This window comes from Pezoporus occidentalis, unplaced genomic scaffold (genome assembly GCF_034315485.1).
Source record: "Pezoporus occidentalis ecotype Australia unplaced genomic scaffold, CSIRO_AGI_Poc_V1 ctg38, whole genome shotgun sequence".
In the NCBI taxonomy this organism is placed as follows: Eukaryota; Metazoa; Chordata; class Aves; order Psittaciformes; family Psittacidae; genus Pezoporus; species Pezoporus occidentalis.
This window is the reverse complement of record NW_026915702.1, coordinates 6,767,846-6,780,394: the sequence shown is the minus strand read 5'-3', so window position 1 is coordinate 6,780,394 and position 12,549 is coordinate 6,767,846. Positions and strand designations below refer to the sequence as shown.

The window sequence follows — 12,549 nt, the reverse complement described above, 5'->3', positions numbered from 1 at the left end:
CCTCTGAATCTTTGTCTCACCATGTATCTCATATGTATTACAGACATATATAGTCTTCTTGCTATAAAAGACTTGTCTTTTAGTTTCAGTTCACAAAATGCAAAATTAAAAGAGCTAATATAACTTTCCCTTTTTTACTGCATAAATTTACTTAGAAAACTGATTTGTCTTCAAAGAAAGAAAAAAGGATTAACATGTGGCAGGTTTTCTAAGCAGATTCCTTAATCTGAGTATCTGGCTCCTATTTCCTGACATTTTTGACACTCTTTAGGGGTGTTAAGTTACATTTAACAACTAAATTTTGTAGAGGATATATTTCTGAATGTTTACAAGGCTTAACAACTTATTAACTATAACAAGTTAATTGTGCTGGGGTACCTACCCTTTGTGGAGACATGTAGGCGACACCCATTAAAAAGTTCTCCCATAATATCCAGTTTACATTCTGAATAAGTCTCAGATCATTACTTAAGCATTAAAAAATAATGCTATATTGCTTAGGTAAGAGGTGCTTTAAGCAAAAAATGTAATTAATATGTACATGGGAAAGATGAGGTACTGGCATTCTCAGGAGCAATACTAAATAATTCCCACATCGGCTGAAAAATAAAGCCATGAATCACCTTTAGTGGTTAAGACAACTCCCTGTTCTCTTTCATTTCTATTGTCATTGTATATTACTGATGTTGCCACTTATTTTCAAGTGAATGAACACTGGTTATTCCACGATGATTGCTCGATTGAGAGATTTTGTGATTCTCCTGATGGTGTCATGATCTGCGGGAGCCATGATGGCAGAGAGGTCTACGCAGTCACCCACGACCTGACTCCCACAGAAGGCTGGATTATGCAGTTCAAGGTAGTCTCTGTCTGCAATATAATTATTCAAAACCACGTTTTGCTCCAAGTCTGAGTAGATCTTTCAGGAGGTAGAATGATGTATAGACCTATGCATGAGCCATTCCCTGCAGGGAAAACTGTTATTAGTCCATCCTCAGTTTTCTTACTGGCTCCATGTCGGTCTGCTTTAACACCACAGGCTGTTCCCGGAGATGAGGCACCCTTCTCTTCCAGCACAGCAGTTGTATGGACATCATGTAATAAGGGTATTATGCATATACAAGGTGCCTATTTTGTTACAGCTGCTTGGTGAGGAAAAAGCAGCTCCAAACTACACAACAGTGCTCCTGTGTTGTCATGCATTCACACCAAACCTGCACACAAACTGTCCTTTATATACCCCTTTACCTAAATTAAAGAAATAACCCAGTGATATGTCGAAGTTGTAGAGCCCTTTGCACATCTCTCCCATAAAGATGGTCTGCCAAACATAACCGAGTTGGGTGGCCTCCTCTGAAGTAATTCAGATCTTAGGCTGTGTGCGAGTGAAGATTATTAGTCATAGGATACTGGGGTGTAAGAGACAAGTGTCAAAACCTGGAAATCCAAAAAAGTGAGCTAACTAGAAGAAAGTGAATCTCAGAATTTGGTACCTGTTCTTAATCTTGCAAATACTGATGAAATCTGTGGATGACAGGTACCATACAAGCACTGTTAATGCCATTATTAACAGAAGAAAATTCTACAGTCAGTTTTCAGGTACAAACATTTTTTTAAACTAACCATCACCACAATTAATTGTAATTTATTTATGTTCTCTTCTTTGTTAGGTTTCTGTTGGATGTAAAACCTCAGAAAAACTTGCACAAAATCAGGTCCACGTGCAGTACTCCACTGACTTCGGCGTTAGCTGGAGTTACTTAGTACCTCAGTGTTTACCAGCTGATCCCAAATGCTCTGGGAGTGTTTCACAGCCATCTGTCTTCTTTCCCACAAAAGGATGGAAAAGAGTAACTTACTCACTGCCTGAAAACCTTGTGGGCAAGTAAGTATGAATTTATTACTCATTTTGTCATGGATTCAGTACCTTCTGAAAAACACAACAGAGGGTACATCTGCCTATTCTTTTTCTTTCAAGGAAAGTGCAGACCATCAGCATCCACATTCATTACGTATGCTGCAAAACTTTGTTTCCTGTCAATCAAGACTTACCATGTCTGAACAACCAGCAAAGTTATCCTTGCTTCTCTGCAGTCTTCTGTCCTCTGTTCAGACAGCCGCAGTCAATTAGAGAGTAGATCTATGACCTTAGTGAGTGGGAAAATTACTCTTATTGTCTGCAGTAGCCACACATATGCAAACCATTTGTCTTTTTCTGCAAAATTAAAATCCTTTATAGTCTTTGAGTAATTTTTTCAGGAAGTATAACCAAAATTGAAATTCTTTCACAAGAAGCCAGAATAGCCATTTCTTCCCCAACAGTGCTTGGAATCCATCCATATATCATAGGTAGTACATGTGTGAAGAAGAACATATGGATAAGTATAAAATCAATTTTAACAGATGCTGTGAGATATTACTTGTGGAAGCTTGGAGAATAGTTCAGTCATAAATATTTTGTGTTTCACTCAACTTCTTTCAATTGAGCAAAATTGTTTTATACGTAAGTCTGTTTTTCTTTATTCCTTTATATCTAGTCCTGTGAGGTTTCGGTTCTACCAGAAATACTCAGATATGCAATGGGCCATTGATAATTTCTATCTGGGCCCTGGCTGTCTGGAAAACTGCAGAGGTCATGGAGACTGCCTGAATGAGCAATGCATCTGTGATCCTGGGTATTCGGGTCCAAACTGCTATTTGACCCAAACACTGAAGGTAAATTTACTGCATGTTTTAAAGAGTTAATTTTCCCATGTGTTTAGCTGAGAGAGGAGAGATTGATCCCACTTGAAATTTATCTTTGATTCCTGTCAGCCTAAAGATACTCAAATCTATTTTCCACCATTTTATCATTTTTTAACAAAACTGTTAGTGCAGTATCCAAGAACAGGTTTGTTCCTTTGCAAATAACACTGCCTAAAAAAGTTATGGTAAAGTTCTCTGTTCATCCTTAGGTCACCATTGTATGATCTAAATCACCCTTGCACATATGATTGTATTCGATCAAGACCTGTAGAAAGATTGTCTTTATCATAAAAAAGCTTACTGAAGTAGAAAGTACAAGAAATTGACATAAAATTAATTCACCTAGCTGATAATAGTGTTACTCTATAATAAGAGAGTAAAATCTAATTCAATACTGGTAATTTAAAAGTTAAAATATTTTTAAAACATAGCATATTTAGAAAAGTGTGTAAGGAGCCTCAGATTAGTTTAAAATGCAGTGTTTATCATCTAATATTTTTTGCATCACATAAGAACAGAATAGGTGTGTGCACCACAAAAACAACAGCTTAAGCAGCATTCTGTATAAAGAGAATATAGCTATTTAACTTTTCAGTTACCGTATCATTTGAATGATTATAACCTGTTTTTTATCTGAGATACTAATTACACGAACAAATATCATTATCTGTTTGCAGTTTTTTTAATTAGTAATGTATTCTTCACATTAAGGACATTTGGGATAAAATCCTAGCAATTTTAGGGGAGTTTTACTACTATCTCCTTAGGCCAGGATTTCAGTCATGGCATTGCTTTTACTGCACACCTGGAGGTAAGTGAAAATCAGAGATATATTCTATTCAAATACATGCAGACAGTTGCATAAATGCATATTCACTACCATAACCCTAAAATTTCATTGTGGTACTGGTTTTGCTGGGGAAAAAATACAGAATAGCAGTTTCTCCCATATATATTAGGTATGTACTGGAGTGCTGTTACATATTCTATAATAATCATAGCTATGAACTAGACCCATTGTGGTGGCTTGACCCTGGCTGCAAGCCTGGTGCCCATGAAAGCCACTCCATCACTGCCCTCCTCAGCTGGACAGGGGAGTGAAAGGCTCGTAGGTCAAGATAAGGGCAGGGAGAGATCACTCACCAGTTACTGTCATAGGCAAAACAGATTCAACTTGGGGAAACAAATTTAATTTCTTACCAATCAAGTCAGAGTAGGATAATGAGAAACAAAAACTAAATCTTGAAAACACCTTCCCTCCACTCCTCTCTTCTTCCTGGGCTTAACTTTGCTCCCTAATTTTCTACCTCCTCCCCACCAGCAGCACAGAGGGCCAGGGAATGGGGGTCATGGTCACTTCATCACACATTGCCTCTGCCTCTCCTTCCACCTCAGGGGAGGACTCCTCACACTCTTCCCCTGCTCCAGCATGGGGTCCATCCCATGGGAGACAGTCCTCCATGGACTTCTCTAATGTGAGTCCTTCACATGGACTTCATTAATTGCTCCAGTGTGGATCCCCCATGGGGTCACAAGTCCTGCATCAAAACTGCTCCAGTCTGGGCTCCTCTCTCCACAGGGCCTGCTCCATAGACAGCCCCCTTCTCCAGTGTGGTGTCCTCCCTGGGCTGCAGGTGGAATGCTCCACCATGGACCTCCATATGCTGCAGGGGCACAGCTGCCTCACCATGGGCTGTACCATGGGCTGCAGGGGAATCTGCTCTGGCATCTGGAGCACCTCTTCCCTTCTTCTGCACTGACCTTGGGGTCTGCAGGGCTGTTTCTCTCATGTATTCTCCCTCTGGCTGCAGTTGCTGTTGTATGGGTTTTTCCCCCTTCCTAAACACATCATTCCCGAGGCTCTCCCAGTGTTCCTGATGGGCTCAGCCTTGGCCAGCAGTGGGTCCATCTTGAAGCCTTCTGGCATGGGCTCCATCAGACAAGGGGAAAGCTTCTAGCAGCTTCTCACAGAAGCCACCCCAGTAGGCCCACCGCTACCAAAACCTTGCCACACAAACCCAATACACTCATTCATTTGCACATGCAGATTTTAGTGTGCTGGATTACTCCCAAGTATGTTAGAACCCAGCCCTAATGTATATTCACATTTAGCCAATTCAGTTCAAGTGGCCAAATATCCAGCCAAAAGTGACTATGTTCAGCCACCCTGAAAAAAAATTCTTACAGTGTTCATGAGCCTTCAACCATGTTTAGCTCAGTGCCAGCTGTGATCATCACAAAGGCTTCAGATCATAATTACCCGTGCTTTATGTTAAACACTTTACTTACAGACTTTCCTGAAAGAGCGCTTTGACAATGAAGAAATTAAACCAGATTTATGGATGTCCTTAGAAGGTGGAAATACCTGTACGGAGTGTGGGATTCTCGCAGAAGATACAACTTTGTATTTTGGAGGTGCAACTGTGAGGCAAGCTGTCACTCAGGATCTGGACCTGCGGGGGGCAAAGTAGGTCATGTTTCTATGTCATTTTAATGGGGAACTCTGTTAAACACTGACAAAGCAGCAGGTAACATAGCTTATAGCTCAGGGAACTCCTAGGCCATCACAAGCACAGTGCTGTTTCAGGTAGACACTGATGAGTTATGATTCTCAAAGCACTGATGCTTTCAGATGAGTCACAGAGAGCGAGGCTCACCCTACAAGAGTGAGAACAGTCTGTTCTGTGCAGGTAAAGCAGCAGATTCCCTTCCCCTGGGATGTCCTGAAGTCACTGAGACACCACAGTCTCCTGGGCATCACTGTCTCCACTCCTGGAGGCATCAGCTGTTTCTCTCACTGAGTTCAGAACATAACCTCTGCTGGTTCTGCTCTCTTGGGTGCCCAAACAAGACCTACTTCACTCACATGCTGTAGAAAAGGATGAGTAGGAAAGCAATGGAATTATGCCAGTTTAGACAAGCTAAGGACATGATGATGACTAGAGGCAACTTCAGCATCATTCCCCTTGACTGTATGGGTTTAATGAAGCCACATGCTCTCACCTCTGTAATTCAGTAAGAACTAGCTGAATCATAAAAGCTTTCCGGAAGGAAGGAGCCTCCAGGAGTCTCTAGTCCAACCTCATGCTCAAAGACAGGTCAACACTGAATTCAGACGAGGTTGTTCAGGGCTTTGTCCTGTTGGGTCTTGAAAAACCTCCAAGGACAGAGATTCCTTGGTCTCTCTGGACAACTTGATTCAGTGTTGAATTACCCTCACAGTGATTTCCTCCCTTCTCCATTATGCCTGGTGAGGAAGCCCACTGTCTCCCATACCCAGCCATCTTCTCCAGGCTGAATCAGCCATGGTCCTGCAGCCTCTCCTCACAGGGTATGTGCTCTAGCCCCAACCATTTCAGTGGCTTCCATTGACTTTGCCTCAGTTTATCAGCTTACGTACTTCATTCGTGTAAGGGCACCTTGTTAGCTCATGCTGAGCTTCCTCTCCATGAGGACTCCTAGGCAGCTGTTAGCAAAGAAGCTCCCAGGCAGTCAGTCCCCAGCCAGTACCACTGCAAGGAGTTATCTTTCCCAGGGGCAGGACGTTGCCAGATTTCATGAGGTTCCCATGAGAATTACCAGGCAATGTTTTTGGAAACCTGTGTTCTACTGCTACATTGATTTTACATCCTTAAAAATGCTGCCATTTTGAACATTTTCAGCACATCTGCTAATAGAAACCAAACTTACTGATTTGTGCAGATCTGTAACAGATGTAAACTTACACATTTACTCTCAGATTTCTACAATACTGGGGGAGAATTGGGAGTGAAAACAACATGACAACATGCCACAGACCAACTTGCAGAAAGGAGGGAGTACTGCTAGACTATTCCACTGATGGAGGCAAGTACATCCTGTAATTTCAGCTAAGCTAAAGCCTTGTTCTCTATTCAAGCACCATGAATACCTGAGAAATTGTTGGAGATATCCAAAATAAGATCATTTTTAATTGTAAAGTTATTTTTGTCCTTACAAAATTTTTCCCCATCTAAAATTTCCATCTATTGCTCAGTTTTCCATAATCCTCCTGCCTGATTTCAGTAGTCAGTAGCTTCCGGACAATTCAATTATTCTATGTGATTACAAAATTGCTCTTGAAACAAGCACAGTTGCCAGCTACCTTTAGAAGTTAAGACTTGTGCATCAGAAGGCCATAGCTATTATTTTTTATTATTACTTCTTATTATCTTTAATCTTTTAGAAGATTTTACCATACACTTGGTTTTATTACTAAACCTGCATCTTTTCATTCTAGGGATAACCTGGACTTTGCTTCATGAGATGGATTACCAAAAATACATCTCGGTCAGGCATGACTACATCCTCCTCCCTGAGCACGCTCTGACCAATACAACCCGCTTGCGTTGGTGGCAGCCTTTCACCATCAGCAATGGAATTGTGGTTTCAGGCCCCGACCGGGCGCAGTGGGCGCTGGATAACATCCTGATCGGAGGAGCAGAGATCAACCCCAGCCAGCTGGTAGATACGTTTGATGATGGTAAGAAAGGCTGTGGCAGCTAATCTGTTGTCTGGCATTATCTTATCTAAGAGAAAACCTGTGAGCTTGCAAGCAGATGTTTTCATTTTGTAGACTAATGCTGTTATTATGCTATTCTTCATGCTACTGATAGGGGTGTGTAAATACATATACATGTATATTCAGATATGTAAGTGTGTGTATATATATGTATATAACTATAAGAAAGGCAATTTTTTTTTTTAATTCAGTCCAACTAATTTCATTTAAATTCATGGTAGTAAAGGTTTTTTTAATCATATTTTTTTAAAAGTACTATTATTTAAACATTTTAATTACCTCTCTGGAGCTGAGGTTTTCATTGTCTGTTAGTAGCTTACTTACTGTGTTTGTCATGACAGGTAGCATAAATTTAGTGTTCATGTCACTAAAGTACTGTATCTAATCATTCTGTGGAATCATTACCAAGCCTTGATATTTATCAATATAATGCATTAATTGTATTTAACTCATCTTAATAGAAGGCACCTCTCATGAAGAAAACTGGAGTTTTTACCCCAATGCAGTCAGGACTGCAGGGTTCTGTGGAAATCCATCATTCCATCTCTACTGGCCAAATAAGAAAAAAGACAAAACACACAACATCCTGTCCTCCAGGGAGCTCATTATACAGCCAGGATACATGATGCAGTTTAAAGTAAGAAATGTTCTCTCTCTCTTTCCAAAGTAAAGTATGCAGTGAAAAATCACCAAATGTGTCTCCAGAAATTATTCTTCTTCCAACTAGGATGCCCAATTTGATGAATAATTAATAATGGCATTTTATTAGCATTTTAAAGAAATTCTAAAATGCAGGTAATGGGAACCAGAAAGGTTGCATAATGTTAAATATCAAATTATTCTGACTGCATGCTTTGGGGTTACTGAGAGGAATTGGAAGTCTAATGCCTTTTTCCTTAAATTACTGGATCATCAGATAGAGTAGGCATTATTTTTTAAGGTCAGAATACACAGCATGCAGAACATGCTGTTTTCCCCTAACTCACGAATAAGCAGAAAAGGCAAAGTAGAGGCAGGCTGGAGAAGACTGGCTTATGGAAAATGCAGAAGTGCTCAAGCAGGAATACCCCTTCTAACTACTTATGTCATGGCAAATCACCTAAATAATCAGAGAAACACTTCTAAATATTTTACTTTGGTTTAGGATAGAATTCTGCACAGGGCCAAAGGCAACTCATAGTTATTGTCCAGGAATGCTCTAGGCCCTTCCCCAGGCACCACATCTTAAATAAGCCAGGAACTATTATGAAAGCAGGGTTACCAAAATAGTCACCCATTTTCTTGTTATGGTTTTTTTTCTTGCTCTTCTGTTTCACAAGACAGTTCCAGAATTTTCCATCTTCCACTAATCAATATTTTCATCTTTTCACAACATTGTTGCTTATTTTACATTGACTGCTTAATGTAATTCCTAAAGCACCGCTTCCCCCACTCACAGAGCATGCCACCTTCAAGGAAATTATAAAAGAGGAGTCTGGCGTGCTTTTTACTGCTGAAACCAAGACCCACCCCAAGCTTCTTATTTTACCCAGCCTGTCATCTTCTTCCCCTGTTTTAAGGCCAAATCTATGACGTTCAAGGACAGGTTGGACAGAGCCTTGGGTGACATGGTTTAGTGTGAGGTGTCCCTGCCCGTGGCAGGGGGGTTGGGACTAAATGATCTTAAGGTCCTTTCCAACCCTAACTATTCTATGATTCTATAACCAACCACCATTTAATAGTTCACATTACTAAACTCTCATTGCAAAGTTTCTCTCTCCTGACTCTCTCCTTTTCCTTCACCAGTTACAGCAAAGATTTTATTTTTAAACTAAGAACTCAGCTTTAGTGCATGGCTGCCATTTGGTGTTGAAGCTCTTAAAATTTAGCTTTTTGGTATCTATTCAGTTCTGTACATTGGGTACTGTAACCTTTCCACTCTAATATAACACAAATATGTCTATTGTTTTAAATAGTCAGAATAATCCTGTTCTCAAATTGGATTGACTTGAGGTTTATAACCATATGTTTATCATTTTACGTTATAAATGTCATACATAATTAACTCGTAGTTAAGTACTTAACTTCCTGAAATGCCAAGGAGCTACCGCATCTCTGTGTTTCAGAACAGTTTATTTAGATATTTAATTCGAACTTTAGGAATGCAGTGTTAGGATTCTATTTGACAATAACAGTAGCAATAAAGTAAAATTCATTAATTCATATCTGAAGTGCTGCATCTTTTGTTTTACATCCACTTTTGATGGATTTTGTCCAAGATCTAAGTTGGCTATCTGTTTTACATACCCCATAAAGAAAAAAAAGGAGAGCAAGACTTCATTATATATCACATTAATGTCTACCTGAATTGTTATAGCAGCCAATATTATTTGTGCTATAGATCGTGGTTGGCTGTGAGGCAACTTCTTGTGGGGACCTGCACTCTGTGATGCTGGAGTATACAAAGGATGCCAGGTAATGACAGCAGAATTTGTAGGCCTAAAAAACCCAACATTATATTAAAAACCTAGAGTGCTTTTGTTTATTAAAGCAATAACTTGGCTATTCATCTTGTAGCAGGATCTGAACAAAGCCTGTGTGCAAGCACTGGGATTTGTCTACATAACTCCCATAAATGTTCTTTGTAATTTATCCCAGATGTTGACAGATTCATGGCATTGAGTTTGCAGTTGCAGTAATGAGCATATTCCTGTTAAACATGTGCTTGCAGAAAACCACAGTCACAGGAAACTGTTGGTTTAGTATGATACAGGACCAAGTGGGACTTACTTAACTCTGAATTGTTTTTCAGCTAGTGAACAATTAATAACACTGTATCCTGTGTGGCTGTATAATAATGCATTATAATTTATAAAAGCGAAGGCATATTCTGTGCTGAAATGACTGTAGGAGAACATGAAGCAAATTCTGTTGGGACTCTTTTGAATACTGTAAGAGAGAGACTAAGGAAGAGACTCCTCAATAGTTCCTTCTGTCATGCCAAACCAGATGAGCTTTGGGACTCTGCTGTGTGTACCACCGTCAAGGGCTTCACAGCATGAAAACCTAATGCTTGAAAGACCTCCCTGGTTGCAGCAGTGCTTCAGCTTCTCACTTCTTGTCTAGTTGTGTCTACAGAACGAGCATGGAAACTATTACTGACAATCTCTTGGGTTTGTTTAATAAGACAGGCAATGCCATGACCTGCTTCCCTTTCAATATTCTTTCAGTTGTTCTAAGTCATTTTTTTGTTTGTTTCCTGCAGGACAGACTCATGGCAGCTCGTCCAGACACACTGTCTTCCTTCCTCATCTAATAGTATTGGCTGCTCCCCATTTCAATTCCACGAAGCTACCATCTATAACTCTGTCAACAGCTCCATGTGGAGAAGAATAACTATCCAGCTGCCTGATCATGTCTCATCCAGGTAGGTTACTGAAAGGTCAGCTTGCTGTGGACTTACAAAGTGCCAGCTGTCTTGCTGGCACTGTTCGCTTGGAACAACTGGTGAATTAAAAAATGTTTCTTTGTTGGTGGATTTAAACCTGATACATAATTCATGTTTTTCAGAAAGCTTTTTATTAACAGAACTGGCTACTGCCAGTGACATAGCAGCTACCCATTCAGGGTGGGTCTTTCCGTCTTTCCAGTTACTGAAATCACAGCCCTTTCACAAGACATTTTTCATTTCATCTGCTGCTAGTGTATTTGAACATCACTGAACAGATGTGCTTAATTGCTAGATATCGTAATACAGTGTTTGGATTTTGGTATTTACAGTGCAACTCAGTTCAGGTGGATTCAGAAGGGAGAAGAACTAGAGAAACAAAGCTGGGCGATTGACCACGTGTATATTGGGGAAGCGTGCCCTAAGCTCTGCAGTGGCCATGGATATTGCACAACTGGATCCATTTGCATTTGTGATGAAGGATATCAAGGTTTCATTTCTTCAATTTCGTTCTTATACATCTGCTACAGTCTCATCTAGGTCAAAATTAAACACAAAAAGTGATATGTCTAAATTTATCACTGGATTGCTTGAGTAACGAATTCTAAATTAAAAATCTGTCAGAGCTGCAATTAACTATTCCTCCTTCCCTTTCTGGTTTGAGTCAGTAGTCTCTCCTGTCTGCATTGTATGTAAAGCCCATTTAGCCTTCAATGAAGGCAGAATTTGGCTACCTGCCCACCCAAAAATGGCTTCCACCCTTTTACTAGAACGATGCACCCACTCCCGTGGGATGTGTACATGGAAACAAGATGTTGGCAACTGGCACCTGTAATGGACTCAGTTCTATGTCATAGAATGCTATGTCAGAGCATTTGCTCTAATCCCTCAGTGCAGCTAAGCACATGTCTAATGGTACTTGAGCGCCCTTGTTAAATTCTAAGCACTTTGTGGGAGTGCAGCCAGTGTTTATTGTCTTCCAAGAGAGTCTCAACTTTATAAGATCGGATGCCTTCCTGGTTTAGATATATTTCCCTTCAACTGGCAATTTGAGGTTTCTCATATAGGCATCAATGCAAAATAGGAGAAATGATATTGCAGTTCTTGAAGTTATATTACTGTAAAAATTAAGACTCACAGCCTCAGTCTTCTAAAAATGAATGCTGTACAGCAATATGCACATTATTAATGGATCTGCTGGTATACTCAGCCTGTAGTCACACTGTATATTGGGCCTCAACCTTGAATGGAATCACAATGAACTGTAACTCAATTTTATCAATTCTTTTGAATTTTGTGTGGTTTATAACTTCACTCTGTCATTTCTAGGTGATGACTGCTCTGGCTTTAGCCATGACCTCCCCAGTTATATTAAAGATAATTTTGAATCTGAAAGAGTCACTGAAATAAACTGGGAAACTATTCAGGGGGGAGTGATAGGGAATGGATGCGGACAGCTGGCACCCTATGCCCATGGAGATTCACTCTATTTTAATGGATGTCAAATACGACAAGCAGTGACTAAGCCTCTGGATCTCACCCGAGCAAGGTAATACTTTGAGCCTAAAAAGCTCTTTTAGCAGCTCATGAGAAAGGAAACTCTTCATATATTTGTGCAGCCATGTAGGCCAGTACTGATGAGGATGGACTGACCCAGCTGAACCATGCAGTCAGATGTGGCTGGCAGATAAACATTAGGGCTGGCATAATGCTTTGTGACTTTCATTTGGGAGATGGAGAGTCAGAAGGAAGCGATGTCAGATGAAAAGGTCAGATGTTTTCGTCATGCCCAACAGAGCACTCTCTAGTAAGCCAGCACTGACAATGAATCCATTGG

At 40.2% G+C, this 12,549-nt stretch overlaps 1 protein-coding gene across 1 annotated transcript in view; it reads left to right on the top strand.

Annotated features, from left to right (window-relative positions):
- RELN (reelin) overlaps positions 1–12,549 on the top strand; it is a 282,373-nt gene that overhangs the window by 258,376 nt on the left and 11,448 nt on the right. The window contains exons 51-61 of the mRNA XM_062632047.1: positions 705–859; positions 1,671–1,885; positions 2,538–2,715; positions 5,037–5,212; positions 6,485–6,591; positions 7,004–7,246; positions 7,747–7,922; positions 9,666–9,739; positions 10,530–10,691; positions 11,045–11,202; positions 12,042–12,261. Of these exons, the coding sequence (XP_062488031.1) occupies positions 705–859; positions 1,671–1,885; positions 2,538–2,715; positions 5,037–5,212; positions 6,485–6,591; positions 7,004–7,246; positions 7,747–7,922; positions 9,666–9,739; positions 10,530–10,691; positions 11,045–11,202; positions 12,042–12,261 (1,864 nt within the window). The remainder of the gene's footprint in view (positions 1–704; positions 860–1,670; positions 1,886–2,537; positions 2,716–5,036; positions 5,213–6,484; positions 6,592–7,003; positions 7,247–7,746; positions 7,923–9,665; positions 9,740–10,529; positions 10,692–11,044; positions 11,203–12,041; positions 12,262–12,549) is intronic.